The 22,894-nt window shown below is 46.7% G+C and overlaps 1 protein-coding gene across 10 annotated transcripts in view; it reads right to left on the reverse strand.

Moving 5' to 3' along the window:
• The window catches only part of CLIP1 (CAP-Gly domain containing linker protein 1), a 771,076-nt gene that overhangs the window by 339,019 nt on the left and 409,163 nt on the right, over window positions 1-22,894 (reverse strand). For all 10 annotated transcript variants that reach the window (XM_078667570.1, XM_078667568.1, XM_078667562.1 and 7 more), the window contains 2 exons: window positions 18,500-18,662; window positions 18,161-18,376 (listed from right to left, as the gene is read on the reverse strand). In XM_078667570.1, coding sequence (XP_078523696.1) covers window positions 18,161-18,376; window positions 18,500-18,662 — 379 coding nt within the window. The remainder of the gene's footprint in view (window positions 1-18,160; window positions 18,377-18,499; window positions 18,663-22,894) is intronic.

Genomic DNA, 22,894 nt, shown 5'->3' on the forward strand with positions numbered 1-22,894 from the left:
ATTAAATCAACTTTCTGAACTGTAACGACAAACGCAGGGCTTACTTTTCTAAAGCCCTTCATGGCCGTTGTGGTCTATGGCAGTATCCACTAGAGGCCAGTGATGCTTTCAGCATCATGGTTTCGGGCACTGGAGTTTCCCTCCCTGTGAGAGAGCAGTCGTCAATCATTCACAGGCAAAAATCCCACCCTTTCCAATTTGTCACACATATTGGTGGATGCAAGCATGTATGTTTTGGTGCCTTGTTCTCGGTAATGGTAAGTGTTAGAATGCTAATATTCTGTTATGCATATTGTGCTGAGACCCCTTGCCACACTATCCTCCCCAACTGTGACACCGCTGGCCACATTTGCGCGTCACTAGCCCGTTAGAAGTCGAGCTGTTGCATTAGAATCCCTGCAAAATTGATTTAAAGGTGGAGCAGGCCAGGGTTCTTGTTCCCTTGTGAAGTTGATCCAAATGGTGTCCCTCCAATTTGACCTGCAGCTTGGCTTCCTGCCCGAGGACGGGCTTGACATCACGCTTTCCCGCACTTTCCCGCACCTTGGCTGTACTAGTGGAAGGCTGACCGGCCGGGCTTAGCTCCGCCGGTCAGCTAGTGAACTACAGTTCCCAGCAGCCCTTAGGACACGAGACCCGTCACCGGAGCGCGCCAGGAGGCGCATAAAGCGGTGAGCGGTGCGGAGTCCTTCGTGTCCCTCCAATTTGACCTGCAGCTTGGCTTCCTGCCCGAGGACGGGCTTGACATCGCGCTTTCCCGCACTTTCCCGCACCTTGGCTGTACTAGTGGAAGGCTGACCGGCCGGGCTTCGCTCCGCCGGTCAGCTAGTGAACTACAGTTCCCAGCAGCCCTTAGGACACGAGACCCGTCACCGGAGCGCGCCAGGAGGCGCATAAAGCGGTGAGCGGTCCATCGTCCCGCGAGGGCGCGCGCGGGAGAAGCCCGGGACAAGGGCGGGCCCTCTGAGGTCCTCAGAGACCGCAGGAGACCGGACCGGGCCACCCCTCTGTCTTTTGCCACCTCCCGCATTTCCAAGGTATTCACCCCTTCCCTTTTTGCGGACGTCCAAATATATCAGTTTGTAACTGGCTTGATGGAAGTCAAAAGTAAAAGTAAGAGCAGAGTGACTAATAGAAAAACACCGATGCATACACGCTCAACCACAAGGAAACAAACTTTGGCGCAAACTCCTCTACCTACCTTAACTGCAATTGATAGGATGCTGCAACAAACTATTGGAGTGGTTGGTAACGCTATCGAAAATACGGAAAGTAGACTTTCTTTACCGGCGAGTATGTGTTTAATAAGTCAATCGCCAGCAATTATTAATACACATCTTAGCGTTACAAATGAAACAACTATGTCCCATGATTCATTTTTGTTGGAATCATTTGCCGGTTTTCCAAGGTATGACTTAAGCCAACCAGATGTACCACAACCTTTAGTACCTACTGTTTGTTGTACTAGGGAGAATAGACTGTCAATAACACCTGATTTGTCAGCTAGTATATTGCCACAGTCCCAAACATATAGTGATGTGCCTGCAAACATTATGGAACTGGATGGTTGTGATACCAATACTGTCATTCCAACTGTACAAATTAGTGATACCAGTTTGTCAAGTAGTGAAACTGACTGTGAGCCTGTACCCTCTAAAAAGAAGTTTACCCAAAGTCGTAAAAGGTTAATAATTAACAAACAGCCTAAAACATACAGAAGAAAAAAGAAGAGGGCTATACAAATAATAGAAACCAATGAAAGAGAGGGTGAGATACAGTTGAATAGTGGAGGGAGACATGTAAAGGATACACAATTGCTGGAAATTCTAACCCCAACAAATGTCAAGGTACTTACAGCATGTCTCGAGAAAGTGGTAAAGATTTATATTGCACCAGTGATGGTATCTCTAGAAACTCTAAGTAAAAAAATAGAGAACCTGGAGAAATTAGGCCTAGCTAACTTGGATATCTTAGAACACCTTGGCACGCAAGTGAGACCCCACACAACTAATGTTGAATCTGGGAATCTGAGCAAAAACAAATTAAATACAGTAAATCGTACTCCAAGTGTGCCTGCTGTGGCGGCAAACCCGGTACCTTCTACAAGTGGAAGGCAGAGGTCAACACCCACTATCCCTAAGATAGTGGGTGGGCAAAAAGTAGTTGGGGGTCAAAGAAACACCAGTGACCCGGCTAACAACAACCAGAGCCTACCTGTACCGAGGCGCCATATTAATAACGTTATTCCAGCTACTATTAATTTGCCACCTGATTGTAGACCGTTTATAGCAATACTTGCTAATGTCCCCAAATTGTTGCCCAACCAATTTGAAAATCAAGAAACCCTAAAAAATAAGACCCTGTACTGGCTGGTGAAAAACTGTGGTTTCCCAATACGAGGTGCTGAAGAGATTATAACCACACAGAGGGTAGGTTGGGTGGGACCAAATAAAAAGGAGATAGATGGTGACTGTATAATCATAAATTTTAGGACTACAGAATGGGCGAGAGATTCGATCTTATACGTACCTATGCCATCGAGTCACGAATATAACATCACGCTGTTCCCACTAGACTACTTTTATAGGAACCAGTCAGGAAGACAAATTATTACACATAATTTCCAACATCCAAGAGCGGCCTTTATTAAGCATCCTAATGTTGTACCCATCTGCCCCCCTTTACTCCCTAATCTATATGACAACTTTGTGGTCCCAACTTCTAACAGATTTCAGCTGTTCAACTCACTTGAGGAGAATGACTGACTGGCTGATTTACCCTTGACCCCGCATTCTGGAAGCATTGAAATAGGTGTTACATTGACCTCGGAAAAAGATTTGGGTGCTGAAAGTTGTGTAAAAACTATAACTGAGCCACATCTATTATTGCCAAATAATGTGCTATGTACATGTACTGTTACAGATAATGTTATAGATGACAATATAACTACAACAAATGTTAATGTTGTTCCAATTGTAAGTTTGGAAGCCTCACTTTTGTCTAATCACCCCGAAAGTACAGGTGCCAATTGCGCTGACTCCCTTATAATTGGCACCTGGAATATAGCGGGAATCGCTTCAAAATTATGTACCCCGTTTTGGGATAACTTCATCACATGTGGCTATGATATTATTTGTCTACAAGAGACATGGCATATAGACCAAATAGAAGTTGAAGGTTATACCTCCTATAGTGTGGCAGCAGTAGCTTCCAAGGCTGGTAGAGCTAAGGGTGGCCTACTGACTTTGGTTTCAACTAAATTGACGGAATTTAATGATGGGGGACACACTGTAGTTTGCCAGCATGCGTCTGTATTGAGACTAACACACAGTCATGGCAAGGATTTAATTATTGTAAATTTTTACAATAATATTGTGGGCCCTAAACGAGATAAGATTGTCCCCGACGTTGAATGTGCTATTGAAGCTGCAATTGTTCTCTCTAAGAACAATTTTGCAATACTGTGGACAGGCGACTTTAACATTCAAGCCTGTAGACATGCTCGGAAGGGGATTTGTGGTCATCACGAGGATTATGCAGGGGGTGATAGCGTTTACGTTAATCATTTCCCGCACAGTAATTATGGCAGCGCACTGAATAATTTAATAGCCAAATTTAATCTGGAACTGCTTGAATGTACAAAAAACAAAAAAAACGAAATGTGCCCAACATTTAGGGGGAGAGATGCCCATTCTAATATTGACCATATTTTATTGTCTAACGGTTCGGTTTTTTCCAATGTTTGGGTAACAGAGCAGCCTGTGAGTGATCACAACAGCATTTCAGTGGAGTTAATGGGCTGGGGCCCAAAAACCGTTGTGCACGGTAGATCTGTCCATGGGATTTCTGTCGTGAGACCAAATGGTACGAGAATTAAATGGGCTAAAATTGACCCTAATAAGTTAACAAAGGATGTTATTTGTAAATGCACCAGAGAGGTTGAATACTGTCTTGCACCTAATGTGATAGCATCAGTCGTTCTCTCTAATTTTATGAAAATTACATGCACAGTTGATAATTCCTTGTTAAAAAGAAATAGAAGTATTAAAAGAAACAAAACTGTGTGGTTTGACAAACATTGTGCCAAGACTCTGCAAAGGTTGAAAAGTGTACTTGATGTTAAACCCAGAGATAAAGAAAGAGTTAGAGAAGAACGTATTAATTACAAACTGGCCTTGTCAACTAGAAAAAGGGAGTTACAGAATGATGCCTGGAATAAACTTGACATGGCCGTTGCAACTAAAAACCATAAATTGTTCTGGGAAACTATAAATGGCCCATTCTTAAAGAATGAAAATACTCCTGAGATCAGTTCCCACGTCAGTTGTCTTGCATGGATTGCACACTTCTCTGAGATTTTTAACTCTGATTTTAATCCGGATGGGTCTACTTTATGTTTTAAATGGAAGAAAATGCAGTTGTTTTTAACATTAAATGAAGTGACAGAGGCAATTAAAAACAGTAAGGGGGGTAAAGCACCTGGGCCCGATGGGGTACCCATGGTCTTTTATAAACACGAAATATTACTATGGGCCCCAATCTTGACTCGTTACTTTAATGCAGCGGTGGAAGGTAATTTACCCCTGACATGGGGCCAATCAATCATTATACCCCTCTACAAAAAAGGATCCAAGTCAGAGGCAAGGAATTATCGCCCAATCTCACTTCTGGACTCGACAGTTAAAATCCTCAGTCGAGCCCTGTTAGTGAGATTGGAAGCCTGGGTCGAGGAGAATAACATCCTGTCCCCTGTGCAATATGGGTTCCGTAGGGGAATAGGAACAATGGAGCAGTGCGTGAACCTGGAACTCATAGTTGGCAAGTATACCAAAGCTAAATCTGGTAATCTTTACCTATGCTTTGCCGACTTGAGTTCCGCGTTCGATCTGGTGGAACACGCACTGCTCTGGCCCACACTACTGGCAATGGGCGCCCCTACTGAAATTATCCATCTGCTCGCCCGCTTGTATAATAATCTAACAAGCAAAGTAAGGTTTGGAACAGATGGTGAGTGCACCCCTTTCTTTGAAGTCAAGAGAGGCATCCGTCAAGGATGCGTACTCGCCCCCCTATTATTTTCTCTTTTTATTAATCATGTTGATACAACTTTAAGAATGATTAATGCAGACGCACCAACTATAAACGGCAACCCTATCCCAGTCCTTTTATACGCGGACGACGCGATCCTCCTCTCTAGGACCCATAATGGACTGCCAACATTTAATTAATCAATTCCACGTATTTATAGAAAATAGGAAATTGAAAATTAACAAAGGGAAGACTGTTACTATGGTGTGTGGTAAGAAACTAAGAAAACACAAGCCTTTTTTTTTTGAAGGGGGGAAATTAGAATCTGTTAAGAGCTTCTGTTATTTAGGTATTACCTTCTCAGGAGATGGGAAATGGATAAATGAACAAAAAAGTGTTCTTTTTAAAATGGCCAGGAATACAAACTGTATTTTTAGATTTGCTGCTAAACTAGGGGATCGCAGAATTCATGAAATGCTAACCCTTTTTAACGCCAGATGCATTTCGTCAGCTATATATGGGGCCGGAGTTTGGGGGTACGATGCACAGAGTGCCAAAACTGTCCAGGGAAAGGAAAATGTATTTTTAAAAAGATTAATCAGTGCCCCAGCTACGGCTTCAACGGAACTAATACACAAGGAATTAGATTTGCATTATGTTAATGATCTAATTACTCTTCGTCCCTTGTCCTTATGGCGTTCAATATGGGCAAAGGAGGAGACAAAGTTTACACAGGATGTAATAACTGATTGCATCAAACTTGATCATCGATCGAATATTCCTTGGCTGAACCATATACATTATTGGTATAAAATATTGTATGGTCTGGATATTTTTAATGTTTTTAAAATGGATCCTATATTATCGAAGCGGGAGTTAAAGGTCTCGTTTTTGAAATATACAGCAGAGACTAGAGTGGAAAAATATAATAAACAAAGTACATTCAATCTCTATCAACAATATAACATCAATGTAGGTTTCCAATTTTACCTTGTAATAGTTAGTATTCCCTCCCATCGATTTGTGTTAACCCGTCTCCGCTTAGGAATTGTGCATCACCTTGTGGCTTTCCCTGTGCCTAAAAAACCGGGAACTTGTCTGTGCCCATGTGATGGCAAATCAAAACAGACCATGTGTCATTTTATGCTATTTTGTATTTTGTATACTTCTTTTAGGAAATATTACTTGAAACCCATCTTTTTAAAATATAGTACGCGTCATTTACAAACAGCAATGAAATTAGTGTTTAACCTAGAGTCCCCAGATGTATGTTTTTATGTGGCTACTTATATTTTAAAATGTATTTCTGCAAGAAAATCAATTATTATATGAATTTTCTTAGCTGCTAAATGTATTATGCACTTTAAAATAAGATGCTGTTGACATCATGTATTATTATGCTAATTTGCACATATATGTATGTTGGAGTAATAGCTGCTATTGTGTAATATCCATTGTTGGAATGGCCTAGCACTTGCACTTTGTCATAGTTATCCCTTGTGAATAGCCAGACTAGGTGCTGCTATCTGCATATGGCACTTTAGGAAGGATGTTGCAGAATTCTTCTTTAGAATCGCCAATTTGCACATGTATTAATATAGAGATGATACTTAGCACTTTAATTGCATATTTGCACACTATCAAAGGTCGTATAAATGTTAACATTACAGTTAAACGTATTTCTTTAAATGGCCTAATGATTTTGTACTATTAATGTTGCTAAATGTCTATATTTTCTAAGCGCCATCCTGTTACATGTTTTTTTTGCCTGCTTCAGTACTGTGTAAATTTTTTTTTACGTCTGTTGCTATAGGGTTGTATTTTCTTTACAAACCGAATAAAGCATCTTTGAACTGATCCAAATATACGAGTCAAGCGTGAATTGATTTACGAACAATGAGTGTTAAAAAACGTTAAGGCAATGCATTTCAGCTATTTAGTTCCTCTCTTATTTCAAGTTTTACTTATTCTTGCCTTCCTCAAGAGTTAGCTATTTAATCATGTTGTGTTTCTGTTTTTTTTCTATTCATACTTTGAGCCGTGCCAGGTGTTTATGAGGGGCTTTGATTGAGAGCTCCGATGCTGACGCAAAAGCAAAGTGCCTGTCAGTAGGATGGCCGCTCTGCAGGGCACACAGAACAATGGTCAAGTATTCCAGTTGTAATTGCAATTCTGTGAAAATGTGCATGAAGAGGGTGCACAGATGGCAAAATATTTACAGGGCAAAAGGAAATAAATTGCTTAAATGCGAGTGAGTACAGTGTGTGTTTGGAAGTGGTAAAGTGAGGAAGAAGCGAGGAAGAAGCAAGGAAGTGCATTCGGGGAAGAGTGAAAAGAGAATGCTGAAGAGGAAAGAGGTGGTTGAAGATGTGCAGAGGGAGGAGATGGGCAGAGAAAAAGGACATGCATATCTAACATAAAGCGCACATAACTGAAGGCCAAAACTCCTTCATCAGGCCTCAATACTATTGAAATTTCAGATTTGAAACATTTTGAAGGTTAATTATTTATTTAAAAAATATCTTTATGTTACTCATTTATCCTAACATCATAACAGCTAACAACCATTGCCAAAACCAATCGTACTGGCCAGTTTTAGGTGTGTATCAGTTGTGTTACATATCTGGATGCAATTACATCTCAGAGAGAAACCAAAATACCAGTCCTGTAGCACACTATAGGAATCACAGAAATGTATTTTACATGTCCCTTTTTAGAGAGCACCCACATTTTTCATCCCACTTAAAGACCTGTATTCACAGATTTCTATATGCCTGTTTGCAATCAGCAGCTGTGGGTCCTTTCCGAAGACAGGTTACAGCATTTTCCTCCAAAGTGTATGCCGCATCCAGTGCAAGCACACACTTTAAGGCTGAAGTTGTCTCGTTGTACAAATTGCACATTACAGTAACTGTTGAACATATTAATGCAGTAAGATATAGGCCAGTTTTTAAAGTGTTTAATATTTGAAAACTATACGTTCCCACTGCTTTATAAGCCTTGCTTCATCACTAAATTAATTTGCTTTAAAATGCACCATTTACCAATCTTTTTTTGAATTTTTTTCTCTGAAGGAGGACCCACCCTGGACCCCATGTTTGTCCATTAAGCTTGCTCGTGTCGCTCACTACATAAAAGTTATACCAAACTTTTACGCCACATCACTTTCAAATGTCACCACCAGCCGCCACTGGTTGTTTCATAACGGATCTGGATACCTTGATTTTTCTCGGTAGCCAGGCCATATTAATCACTGGTCACTTACAGTAAAACCTTGCTTTAACAGAGTTACTGAAGGGATATATATGTATAAACATACACATCCACACCTTCAATATAATACACTCTACCTCCTGGGTCTAGGAGGACAACCTTAAGAGTGACTTACTTATATAAAGGCAGTGGTATGGCTTTGCAGCACCAGGTGTGTGCAGAGTCACTCTCAAGCAGACAGGCTGCTCGAGCAGGGCTGTAACGGCAGTCACACTTTTACTTGGGACATCCATGGTGGCACAAAACTATGCTGCGTCCTGAAGACCCTTTACCACCCTTGCCCTGGGTACCACTGATACCATATACTAGTGACTTTTAAAGGGAGCAAAGTACCTTGCCAATTGGGAATACCACTTCACATCACTTTTTTGGGGAAAAGAGCACGAGCACAGGCCTGTTAGCAGTTCTAATAGACGCAAAAAGTGGTGGGCATCTGCAAAGAAGACCATTTTCTAACATCACTCGACTACAGAGTCCGTTAGGGACAATAGGGTACATGTGCTCTATAAAACACAAGGCACTACACTGCTGACTATCTCTTCTATCATTAGCATTATGGTAAAGTGAAAAATGAAATAATGGTAAAATGTGCATTTGAAGCTATTGCTTGACAGGCACTCTATGCTGCTTCGTTTTACTATATCCGCAAGTGAAGCAGTGCACTGGGGTTCTTACGGGAGGACTAGGGAACTCTAATGACAATCTCACTCAGATCTAGGTGAAATTATCCTCCTATTCTTTACAATAATGACAGTATCCCAGAACAGGAAATCAAAGAAGGATTGTGGTGCTGTTCCTCGTGAGGAAATAGTGACAGTCACTAAAGAGTTAGGGTCCACTGCGTCTCACATGGAGGTGAAGGGGAAATCCATATGTTGGATTGTAATGCCCTCACACACCCTTGCAGATGTCATGCTTCATCATCTGGGCTGCTCCTCGTTGGGTCAGCGGTGCAATACCCAACGGGCTCACCTCAAAGAGGGGCACTTTATCTGAGATCTTTTTCCAACAGCTGTTTGGTGAAGTGCCGGTACAGAGGCAGAACAGGTGTGTAGACGTAATAGTGAGTTAAAAATGGGGCTGGGAGTACCGGAAAGCGATTTTTATTCTGGGGGTCTCCTGCCTCAGTTAAAAGCAGTGTAGCTGACGCTCCATGGGGTGTTATGTCCCCTGTTATTGGGTCAGCGATTGAGAATTATGGGTTAGACGGTCAACATGTTTCTCGCGTGAGCGTCAATACTCGCGATTCTTCAGGACCCAACTGGGACTGTCTACACTGAGAGGTATGTGTGTTCATCAGTAACTAGTGTTTTTTTTAAAAAAAAACATATTTTATTGATTTTTGGTCATCATACAATCCAAAATCACCATCCATTTCCCTTAGACCCATCAAATATATCTTCAGGTTTATCCCCAACCAACTCCCTCGGAACCCAACCCCCTTTTGGCGATTGGTGTGGATTCATTTAAAAAGAAAAAAAACATATTCATCACAGCATAGCACCAGCGACAATGGGAACACTCAAAATACAGTGCGCTCATGTATCGTCACATCTTAGTACTTCACTTTTCAATCTTCTCCCTCCCTCTGATAATTCAGCAGAGCCTGCACTATCGTGTCCCAGGCCTTGGCCATGTCTAGAGCTTTCACATTTATTGTTCGCTTGGCTTGTTGAAACCTAACGGAGCTCTCACTACTAGCCCATTTAAGCAACTCCGCCCGCCACCTCCTACTCAATGGTCCTTCTATCGACTTCCAATGGCAGGTAATTTCCCGCTTCGCTAAGAGGAGGCCCAGGTCAATGAACTTACTGGTCACCTTAGTGTTGGGAGCATGCGGGAACCAGTGTAGAAGGCATACAGCAGCATCAAAGGTTAACTGTCTATCAGTGATCTCAGTGAGGAGCTCTCCTACTTCCACCCAATAGTCTCCCAGGGCCGGACAATTCCAGAGCATATGTTCCAACTCCACTCCCTGTGCTGAACATCTGGGGCACGCTGCGCTATGGACCTTAAAGTATCTCTGGATCTTTCCTGGGGTTAGGCAAGCACGGTGCAAAATAAAGAATTGTACTTGTTGGAAACGCGCGTTTCTGCTCCCCTTCCAAGTTCTCCCCAGGATATGGCCCCACACTGTGTCCGGTATCGATTTACCTATGGTCCCCTCCCACTTTTGTTTTAGATCATCCAGTGGCTGGAGTCCCTCACGTAGCATCCTAGACTGAAGGCACGTGACGGCCTTAACCGTCCCCGCAGCCATTACCACATATTGGCAAGCCATAGTGGTCATGGGTTCTACCTGACCTCCCTGCCAATGTTTCCAAATTGCTATCGTGAGCGCGGCGTGAATCAGGAAGCTACCATCTGCGAGACTATATCTTTCCTGTAAAGCCTGAAATGTCAGCAGCACCCCAACTTCATACAGATCGCCTATCATCTGGAGTCCCAACCGTTCCCACGCCAGAAGGGGGGACCAGTCGCCACCATGCGGCAGTGCTGTCAGCATCCCCAACGGTAGTTCAGGCGCATACGGGTGAACCACTCCAGCTCTACACCTGCTCCTATTCTAACAGAGCCTAAGGGTGTTCTCTAACGTCAAGTCCCTTAGGTGAAGTTTTTGTTGCATTATTATGTATGAGAGGATATGTCTCTGTATCCCCGCACCTCGCAACCCTTCAGGACCTCGAAATTCCACCGCTACGTGTTGCGTGAGCACCTGTAGCTGGGCCGCCAGATAGTAAAGCTCGAAGTCGGGAACTGCCATTCCGCCCTCGGCCTTAAGTCTCATCAATGTTGCTAACGCTACCCTCCGTCGACCGTTCCCCCACAAAAAGCAAGTAATCATGGAGCGCAACTTCCGAAACACACCAGGGGGAACCCATATTGGCAAAGTTCGGAAATAATAAAGCAATCGAGGTAAGTCTACTATTTTGAGAAGGGCCACTCTCCCTACAACCGAAAGAGGGAGTGTAGCCCAGAATGCCATGCTTCCCTTCAGCGCACTGATACAGCGCCCCACGTTCCCCTCCAACATGTCCGAGGCAGCATGATAGATCCGGACCCCCAAGTATGTCAGACAGGTCGGTTCCCATGTCATCCCCCCGAACAACTGCAGCGGCTGTGCACATGGCCGCAACGGGAAGAGACATGTCTTACGCCAGTTCACTTGTAAGCCCGATAGTGCTCCAAATTGCGCGAGCAGGGACACTGCCCTCCGCAACGAGCCCTCAGTGTTGTCTAAATACAGAAGCAAATCATCTGCGTATAAAGATATATAATGGGGTACGTTGTGCAACCACAGACCCCTACAGACCTGCCCCGACCTAGCTCATGCCGCAAGGGGTTCCATTGCCAGGGCGAACAATAGCGGGGACAAAGAGCACCCCTGTCTCGTCCCTCTCAGGACCGGACATTGCGCAGAAATCATTTCACCCAGCCGCACTCTTGCTCTAGCCGAGGAGTACAACACCCTCGTCCACGCCCCAAAGTGGTCCCCCAGACCAAATTTCTCCAGCACGCTGTAAAGAAAGGCCCACTCCAGACTGTCGAAGGCCTTCTCTATATCAACCGACAAGGCCAGCGGCAATTGTGCATCATGGTGGTTCCCTCCCATAATCCGCACCAATCTCCGGATGTTCGAAGATGTGTTCCATGTAGGGATAAACCCCGCCTGGTCAGCATGAACCAGCGTGGTCATATATGGCAGTAGTCGGGACGCCAGAATCCGGCTCAGTATTTTGTAGTCCACCGTCAACATAGACAGCGGCCTATAGGAGGTCACATCTGTGCCTACCCTACCTGGTTTCAAGAGGGGGATGATCAATGCCTCACGCATCGACGCGGGCAAGTGACCCAGCGTCTTGGCTTCAGCGTATACCTCCAGCAGGCAGGGCGCTAAAATATCCACATAGTGTGCGTAAAATTCTATTGGTAGTCCGTCCGCTCCTGGCACCTTATTCCTGGCCATGCTCTTAATCGCACACCTGATCTCTGACAATGTTATATCCCCTCTCAAGATCGCAGCTTGCTCTTCATCTAGACGCGGAAGGGGAATCTCCGCCAAATATTCCCCAATGTCTGTTTCCACCCCTTCCAACCTGCACCGATATAGTGATTCGTAGTAGGCTAGAAACCTCGACACCACCTCTCCTTGGGAGTAAACCATATCCCCTGCATCAGTTTCTATGCTCATGATCGGGTTCCCCTTCTGGACCGGATTTGCTAGTCTTGCGAGCAGCGTGCCCACTTTATCTCGTTCAGCATGAGATCTCACCATATAGTTCTTGTGATCAAAACAGCGCAGGCGCTCTACCTCAATCGCTACTGCCTCCTTCGCCTCAATGAGCTTCGCTTGCAATGTCGGTTGCTCAGGCCTCTGCTTCTCCATCTCCCTTAAGCGATCCTCCGCCTTGGACACGTCGTGTAAGAGTACCTTCCTCACCCCAGAATATTTGCTAATGCAAAGCCCCCGGATGACCACCTTGAAGGCGTCCCATTCTACCGCCCTAGTAGAAGCAGTTCCCTGGTTGACCTCAAAGTAATTCTCAATTACTTCTTTAATCTCTGTGCAGAAGACCTGGACCTCCAACGTCTCCGGGCGAAGCCGCCAGGTAGGTATGGAAGACCTCTCTCGCAACCAGTGCAAGGACAGCAACAGCGGGTTATGATCTGAAATAGTTCTGGCTAAATAATCAGAGTGCGCCGCCATATGGGCAATCGACTGAGAACACAGTATAGCATCTATCCTGACGTGTAGCTCATGCAAGGCCGAGAAAAAGGAGTAATCCCTAACCTGAGGGTGGTGTGCACGCCATGCATCCAGCAAGCCCTATCGCTCCTGCCATTCCAAACGTTTCCCAGCCAATCTGCGTACTGGAGAGTCAGCCAGCGGGGGATGCGATCTATCAAGAACTATGTCCGTGATGGAGTTAAAGTCCCCTCCCACTATTGCTGGGCCGGCTAGATAATGCGCCAATGCTCCTGAAATATGATCCAGGAACCGTGCCTGATCCACATTGGGAGCATAGAGGCTGCCCAGGACAACATCCCTACCATAAAGCTTCCCCTCCACTGCTACATACCGGCCTTCCGGGTCTATAATATGGTTCGTGGCCTGGAAAGGGACACCCGCCCTCACCCAGATCAATGCCCGTCTGGCGAACGCCGAGTACGACGTGCTAAAGATCTGACCTCTCCACCTACGCTGCAGTGCCAGCCCCTCTGCTTTAGTGAGATGGGTCTCTTGAAGCAGAGCTATTTGGACTCCCCTCCGCACTAGGTATGAGTGTATTTTGTGCCGTTTCACCATAGAGTTCATACCACGAACATTCCAAGGCAATTCAGGTAATGTATTCACTGTGAGTATTCTTCCCCACCCTGGGCCACCACATCTGTCCATCCACACCAAAGACGCCTCCCCAAACAACAATTCCCTTATAAACAACCCCCTTCCTCCCCCCCAGAACAGGACCTAATACAGAACTATCAGTCCCCATCCAAACCACACAACACACACAACTACACCCTCTAGTAGCCACCACAGGTTTGCCTTAAGGGCGAGAGGGGGTCGCCCGGCCCCAACAGGCAGCAGCGCCAGCCATGCACCCCCTAACAAATTCACAGGATCCGTGTATTCCCCCATTCCGCCATTTCACCTATTTGCAATGGCACGATCTACCATTCGGAGTCAATACAGCAGGAGACAAAAACCAGTCCACAGAATTATTCGTCCAACATGCCTCAGCCATTCCGGGTGTCACCTCCGGGCATTTAGTGCTATCAGTTTCCGAGCGCTCAGCCTCAGATCTCAGTCCATCTTCCTCCGATTCAGTCCCCGCTGCCGATTCCGTTCTCTGCGAGCCAGTGACCGCGGCCGTCGCATCCAGCGCTCCCTGCCTTTCCACCGCCAATTGTGATAGCATCCGCTGCCGCATGGCCCTGTTCTTCTTCCACAGTCTCTGGAGTTTGCGCACTCGTGGTTCATTACCCTGTTCCGAACATTGCCGATCTTTTCGGGTTCGTTCCTGCTCGATACGTTTCTAGCCAGGTCCAAGCTTCCTCAGGCGTGAGAAAGAACTGCGTCAGGCCATCCACAATAATTCTGAGCTTTGCAGGGAATATCAGCGAGTATGGAATTCCTTCTTCTCTGAGCTCTTTTTTAATCGCTAGGAACGACGCGCGACATTTCTGGATGTCCTGCGTGTAATCCGGGAATATTGTTACTTTGCTATTCCCTATGACAAAGGGGCCAGCCTGCCGTGCTCTCTGAATCACCAGGTCTCTGTCTTTATAGTGGAGCAGTCTAGCTACTACTGGCCTGGGAGGGCGGCCCTGCAGCGGTGGCTGCGCCGGTACCCTATGTGCTCTCTCAAGCGTGAAGAATGTGGACAAACCTTCCGGCGCAACCGTCGTCCTGAGCCAATTCTCCAGAAAGGCAATCATATCAGTTCCTTCCGTTATTTCCGATAGACCAACCACGCGTATGTTGTTTCGTCTATTTCTGCTTTCGGAATCTTCTGCCTTCTTCTCCAATGCCTCTATAAGGTCCAGAGCATCCGCCATTTTAACCGCCAGGGCTGTGTGAGCCGGCGCCAAGTCCCGAAGAAGTTCTCGTTTGCTTTTACTTTATCCACCAATTTCGAATGGTCCGCCCTCAGAAGCCCCAGCCCAGTCGCCACTTGCGCAATGTCTAGCTGAAGGGCTTCTCTCGATGCCGCAATGGCCTCCAAAATCCTATCAAATTGTTGTTGGAGATTGGGTTCTGTTGTTGGCTCAACGGCCCCGTCCTCCGCGTTGGTAAGGTCATCCGATTCCGCCGCCCCATCCTTTCTACCTCTGAGCTTCATTGCAGCTGGATAACCCAATCAGCACTAGGCACCACACAGTGTTTGTTCTAGAGCTCCCCACAGTGCAAGCCAGGGACGCCGCGGCCCCAGAGCGGCAGGGCCCCGCGCGGGGTGCGCCCAGCAGTCCGCAGGAGCTGGCCCCTCTCCGGGCGAGTTCTCAGCTGGTGTCCCACACGAAGTATCTAGCCACTCCACTAACCTCTGCAGGACCGAACGTCGCACATGTCTACTGTGGCGCACTATCGCTGATTTAGGTCTGCACTAGGATCCGAGTGCAACATGCATGCTCACTGGCGCCGCTACAGTCCCCAGTCAAGATGATTGCCACTCCCGCGTGCCCACTCAGCTGTACCAAATAATTACTGGGTGTTCCAGTACTTCTGCCCGCACATCTACCAGGGGCCACTGCTCCACTCCAGTGCGGGGGGCGCAACGCCGCAGGCCACACCGCGCCTCCTGCAGCGCACGATGGCCAAGGGACGTGTCTCACACCGTTGCCTTCCCCGCAGTCAATTCGCCCCAAGGGGCCCTCACCGCACGGCCGGTCCTCAACCCAGCATGGGCAGCGCTGCCCGCCCGGGCTCCTCCTCACCTCCGCTGCTCAGGGGACAGGTCCGCCGCACCACACAGACTCGGGCGCCGCCGCCAGAGATCCGCGGCCACCGCTGTCCTCTCCCGTGCGTGAGCTTGCGCGCTCCATGCTACTCCGCCACACCTCTGGGCTCACCGCTCACCAGCACCAGTCGCCAGCCCCAGGTGGCACCCCCAGCACAGGGCCGCCCGTGTCCTAACGTTTCGAGCTCTTGCCAGCACCAATCGAGGGCGCCCCTCAGCCAGGTCCCCCGTCGCATCAGACGAAAGGGCGCTCCCCCATCTTGCAGCGGTCGCAGCATCCAGTAATAACAGCGCCCCGGGCTCGAGCATCAATGTCCCTCTCCGTTGCACTCTGCGGGCCCGAGCGCCCAGGGTTCAGTTCAGAAACCCCTTTGCTTACATCCGCAGATCTTGCCGTGGACCTCCGCCGTGCGTCTCGGCAGGAACGATCATCGGCGTTCTGATGCCTCTGCCATTTTGTCGCCTCACACGGAGCTACACCAGCTCAATTATCAGGATCTCGGGCCGCTCAGACAGCCCCGGCTACTCCACCAATCGATGGCTAAAGGTGGTAAGTGCTTCAGATGCTCAGGGTGCAAGGTCTCGGCGGTGGCTTGCAGGGAAAACCAGGATTTTTGCCGGGGTCGCGCGCGGAGCGCCGAGCTCACGCCGCCATTCCCATCGGCGCCCAAGCCACGCCCCCATCAGTAACTAGTGTTTAAAAAGCTCAATCACAATTAGAAGTTTTGCTAAAGACTAAATATACCTGTAGTGCACTGGAACTGCCTAATAGTCACTACAGTCCAGGCATCAACAGTACCCGGCAGTCAACACATCAGGCTAGGTCTCCCTATAGAGTGGAGATATCGTAGTCCTGTGTGGCTCCTTACGACCTACCCACACTGCCGGGAGTATCCCAGAACAGCCTGAAATATGTAGTGTATAAAAAAAACAACAATCACTTTCAATTTAAAGAGCAGAGGGCAGCAGGACCAGGAAGCAGCTACTCCTTCAGCCACTTTGGGTGACACAGAGCATTGCCCAGTATTTGTAAAGCGCGAACAATCACCCGAAGGTGTCAAGGTGCTGGGGGCCCTCAGGAAGATTAAGCAAGCTATTGCCCAGAGTCACATGGTGCTGGGCTGATCTGCCGCCGGCACCGGGGATCCAACCGTGAGCCCTCGGGTTCCCGAGTCAGTTGCCCGGGCCGCTGCACCACACCTCTTCCACATTTCACAAGGCAAGTTATAGAGATCTTTAAAGAAGCTGAATCACTGCCTTGCTTGGCTTAAAGTAACTAACTTATCACGTTAAAATAAATCACACATTCTTATTCTTTTGTTTTTACAATGCTCTTAATATATGTCTCTGATCGTATGCAAATTGTACCATTTTTTTCAGAAAATGAAACAAAGGCACCGGGTGATTAACTGATTTTGTGGGAATCACTCACTTTGTTAAGCAGGGTACCTGAGATTAGAACGTTAAAACATTAAAGTTCCAGATTTCATTCTTCTGATTGTCGACTGCCTTGGGAAGGTTTGTAAGGCACAATTTACACAATTTTTACATGTCACTGAGGGTCAGAAAAGATGATGCAATGAAAGACAGCAACTTATACGTCTCAGTTTCTTTAGCAAACTGTGCTGTGCATTTACTTTATTTTGCCTTATCTTTTTCAATATTTTAAGGGAGTACAACCCCTGCCCCAGAAGCCCTGCATGTAAAATTTGACCTACATGCTCTGTGTACTTAGACACAAGCGACTACGCTGCACCGTTTTCAAATTTCACATATATGACTTCCTTAAATATTTCATTTGGCTAATATGCTTTAGGAATAAAGTTCACAGAGCTAATTTTCCATTCAAAACATAATATAATGTGTTGTTATCAAATGCATAATTTGTGAATGTAAGAAATATTCATAATCTGCACAAATATAACAGGTCATCATGAATGCTCCATAAAAATTTGTAAGTACCTCCCTGTCACACCTCTAACTGAACCCCTTTCTTCAACTTTTGCAAGTTTCCTGCTACAATAAAACACCATCCCCAAATAATAATAATAAATGGCATTGGTAGAGCGCGCAGCTACCCCAGATGGGGTGTCCCGGCCCTGTAGCAGACTGTGAACAAGGTAGAGGAGAGCGCAATGCTAGTTATTCCAACTGAAAAGCCAGGTTTGTCAAGGCCTTTCTGAATTCCTGTTCAGACTGCATCATACGTAGATGCGGAGGGATGTTATTCCAACATTTGGCGGTCCTCACCTCGAATGTTCTACCTCCCATTCTTGCTTTCGAAAAGCGCGGTATGGAGAGAAAGCGTTTGGGTCATGCTTTTCAAAGACTGGTTTCTATTTCACAAAAAGGCCCCAATAAGTAAATGTATAAACACGTACAGTAAGTACATTACTTACTTGAGCTTGTTCAGCTTGCTTCTTCAAGTCTTCCAACTGTATTTCGAGGTCCGTGTTCTTCTCTTGAGCAGTCTTCAGCATTTCTTTAGTATCGTGCATACTGTGCTTCAGATCTCTGATGGTTGATTCATACTTTGTACTCAATTCAGAAATACGACTTTCATGCAGACTTTCAAGCTCTTTGCTGTGATTTTGGGTCTCCTGTATCTCTTTTGCCTGCAAAACACACCAGTAAAAGTCACATTACCAATTCAAAAGGCTTTGAACCTGCCATAGGATACAACTGGGGATCCAATGCGAAAACTACCAGTTGTGGGTAAAAAATTAATCCTTTCTTACCAGAGCTTCCATTTTGTCCTGCATCTTTTTCAAATGAGACTCCTTATCGATAACCTCTTGCTGGATTTGCTTCTCTATATTTGTTAAGTGCTCAACATTTTGCTGAAGAGTAGTTACTTTCTCAGTTTCCTTTGAAAGATTGCCTCGTAGTTCTTCAATCGACCTGAAAAGAGTTCATCATTTAAACGTTTACTAATGCCTACTTAAACACTGTCAATCTTATGTTGAGGACCACCGTAGTAATTGCTGCAGAAAATATTTTTCAGGAAAGGCGAATTAAAACCTTGATAGCTCGGAAGCATGATTCTGTATGATACACTGTGTTGTAAACATCAACCCGAGTCTAATTCAATGCCTGACTCTTTATACGTGTCCACCCCATACCTAATGTCCAAAATGCAAAGAGGGACAGAAGAAAGCAATCGGAGGTGGCTCTGAATTTTCCACTGGAACTCAAAAGTGTGAATGCCGGACAATGGTGTTACCCAAACTAAGATCCAAATCATACTAGTGTAGAATTGGGGAATTGAGGCCAGGAAAAGCTCACCAGTATTGTAGCACACGATTTCTATTTTCCAATTCTACATGGAATTTTATCATGCTTCTCGTTCTATTATTCCACAATAGAGAGGGACTAATTATTACCAGTCGAATGACAGACAACATGAGAATTTGAGTAAATTATCTGGTTGGTGGGCCTACCACACAGCTGTTGAGTACAAACACTTGATTTGTGTCTGGCAAGGGACAGGTAAAGAAGATGGGCATAAAGCTCATCAGAATAAACTAGTAAAGTAAGCTAAATAAAAAAATATGACCCATGTAATGAACTGTTGCTCCTGTTCAACTGAACTAAGACCTCAACTTTTAGCCGCGTGCTGGACTACAATGGACAAACAAAAATACAACTTTCTTTCACCTTAAAGGAAAAGTTACATACCTTTAATAATGCCTTACCTAGTAGACATGAAATAGCTGCAGATTCCTTACTGTAGAATTTCACAGGCATCAGAGTGAATCCGAAAGATTTTTCATAGAACAATACACTTGCGCGGGTAGTTGGCATCAGTCTGCTCTGCGTGAGGTCGTCGTCTCTGCCGTTGTGACGTCACTGTCACCTATATAGGCGCCACCGCAGCATGCTGACGTTAGTTACTTTTCACGCCACGGTGTGTTTAGAACAACTAGCGGCCTGAAATGGATGAGCACTGACACCAGAAACCTGTCTGCAGTACGAGGAGGATGGGTGGGTCGGTAAGAAATCTGCAGCTATATCATGTCTCTACCAGATAAGGTGTTATTGTAAATAAGTAACTTGTCCACCTGATCGAGACATCTAGCCGCTGATCCCTTACCTTAAAATAGATCACCAATCAATACCATCCCGGGAGGAGGGATTGAGGGCAAGTGTAGACCAGGCAGTCCTGCAGGACAGAGCAACCAAAAAGGCCATCTCGCCAGACTTGGCTGTCCAGGCAGTAGTGCTGGCCAAGCGTGTGCAGGGATGCCCACGTTGCTGCCTGACAAATGTCAAGTACTGGAACTCCACGTTGGAATGGCATGGTAGCAGCCTTAACTCTTAGCTTCAGGCTGCTGATTTTTAGCCAGAGCGTAGCAAATTTTCATGCAGGGGACGACCCATCGTGAGATAGTCCTCTTCTGCACAACACTACCTTTCTTTGATCCTACATACCCCACGAACAGTTGGTCGTCTACCTGGAACTCTTTTGGGTGCTAAACGGAGAATGACCATGCTCTTTTTGGGTCCAGACGGTGGAGTTGCTCCTACTCTTTAGATGATTCTGGAGGAGCGTAGAAAATGGAAAAGGCGACGGATTGTCCCACTTGGAATGGGGTTAACACTTTTGTTATGAAAGAGGCCCTAGTGCGAAATACAAACTTATCAGAGAAGATTGTCAGGTAAGGAGGCTTAGAGGACAGAGTCTTCAGTTTGCTCACTCTCCAGGAAGAAGTTATTACCAATAAACAGACAGTTTTGATGGTAAGTAACCGGAGGGGGCAGTTGTGCAGAGGTTCGAACGGAGCACAAATCAGGAAGGTGAGAACCAAATTAAGGTCCACATAGGCATGATGAAAGGGGCAGGTGGAAACATATGTACAAGCCCCTTAAGAAATATATATACAATAGGAGATTTAAATACAGAGGGTAGGTTTGGCAGCCTCAAGAAGGCAGACCGGGCTGGAAGGTACCCTTTGAGAATGCCCAGAGCCGTGCTGGCTAGGGGTCAAAATGAAAATAACTTGAGAGAGGGGAGCAGAAAGAGGATCAATTGATCTTTGTGTACAATATTTTACGAATTTGTTCCACCTGCAGGCATATAAGGTCTTGGTAAAGGGACGCCTGGCTGCCAAAATAACGTAACAGACTTCGGGAGGAAGGTCGAATGCTATCATCTGCCACCGCTCAAGCTTCACGCAAGAAGGCATAAAGTTGACAGGTTTGAGTGAAGAACCCCCCCCCCCCCCCCCCTGCTGCTGCAACAGAAGATCCTCCAAAAGGGGCAGCCTGAACAGAGGATCGATACTCATTGGAGAAGCTTGGGATACCAGATTCTCCGTCCCCAGTCCGGAACCACAAGAGTGACTTGGGCCCGGTCGCTCCTGAACTTCTTGAGCACTCTGGGCAGGAGTGGTATGGGCAGAAAGAAAGGTATAAACAAGGTCTGAGCTCCACTCGAGACTGAAAGCGCCTTGGAAACTCCAATGTGCAAAACTGTTGACTTTGCACGTTCCAGACAGAAGCGTATAGATTTAACCAAGGCTCTCCCTACTGCTGAAAGAGACCTTGCGCCACCTCCCAATGGTGGCGCATTCGTGATCCGCTAGGCATCGATGGCTGACTTCGTCCGCCATGCCAGGTGTTGAACCACCAAGGATATGCCCTGCTGTTCTAGCCATCCCCAGAGACACAGGGCCTCTTTGCAAAGGGTCCACAACCCCAACCGCCCCGTTTGTTTCAGTACCACATGGCGGTAGTGTTGACCGTGAATACTTCAACCAGCTGTCCCTTGATAGAAGGATGAAAGGCTTTCAATGCCAAGCAAATCGCTAATAGCTCCAGCAAGTTGATGTGGAGTCCGGATTCCACCGGAGACCAGAGCCCTCTGATCTCCACCTCTCCCAGATAGCCGCCCCATCCCAGGAATGACGCAGCTGTGACTTTTGTATGATCTGGTTGGGGAAGGGAGAGGATCTACCTGTAACCCAATCACGGTTTGTCATCCACCACTGCAGGTCCTGCACAGTTCCCTCTGAGATTGCCACCATGTTGGAGAGATTAACCTAAGGATGCACCCACTGAACATTCAGGTCCCACTGGAGAGCCTGCAAATGCCACCTGGCATGTGTCACAAGCAGGATGCAGGAGGCCACGAGGCCCAGCAGCTTCATAGTCATCCTCACCGATATCCAGGATCGAGACTGACACTTCTGTATTCTGGACTCGCTGCTCGGGGGTGTCCAGAACAGCTCCAATGAAAGGGAGTCTCTGAGAGGGAGTCAGGTGTGACTTCGGCACGTTGATAGTGAACCCGAGCAAATGCCGGAGGTGCACTGTAGTCTGGAGGTGGGAGACGACAGCCTGTGGTGAGCCCGCCTTCAACAGTAAATCATCGAGATGAAGGCAGACTTGCACCCCAGATCTGCGCAGATGAGCCGCAACCACTGCCATCACACCTTGGTGAACACCCATGGGGCACTGGCAAGGCCAAAGGAGAACACTGTGAACTGAAAGTGTTTGTGGCCTACCGTAAACCGCAGGTAGCGCAGATGAGCAGGCAGGAAGGGAATGTGAAAATAGGAATCCTGCAAGCAAGTCCAACTCTACCATCCAGTCTTCTGGGTCAAGGGCAGACAAGACCTGAACCACAGAGAGCATTTTTAACTTTTCCTTTTTGAGGAAGCAGTTGAGGACTCAAAGATCTAGATTAGAGTGCAGGTGGCCCTTTTCCATCTTTGGGATCAGAAAGTAGCGGTAATAACAACCACAGGCTACTTCTTGTGCCAGAACCCTCTCAATAGCTCCCTTGGCCAAGAGAGTCATGACTTCCCCCTACAGCAAAGTTAGGTTATCCTCAGTCAGCCGGTTGGAGGCCTGGAGGGAAGGGTAGTCTGGGAGGGGAATAGTCCCTTCGGACTATCTGAAGAAACAACCTGTCCGACGTGATGTAACCTGTCCGACGTGATGTTTTGCCAGTGGTGGAGATGATGGCTGATCTTGCCACCAACTGGCCGCCCATGATCTTGAAGAGCCGTATTAGGGGGGTTTGCAGAATGAGGTGACGGGGGGTTGGTGGACTGACCGGACCCCTGGCCGCCTGACTCACCGAGTAGGAACGAGCCGTGTCCCCGGCGGCGCAGAGGTTGCATTGCTGA

The sequence above is a fragment of the Lissotriton helveticus genome, chromosome 11 (genome assembly GCF_964261635.1).
Source record: "Lissotriton helveticus chromosome 11, aLisHel1.1, whole genome shotgun sequence".
NCBI classification, from domain to species: Eukaryota; Metazoa; Chordata; class Amphibia; order Caudata; family Salamandridae; genus Lissotriton; species Lissotriton helveticus.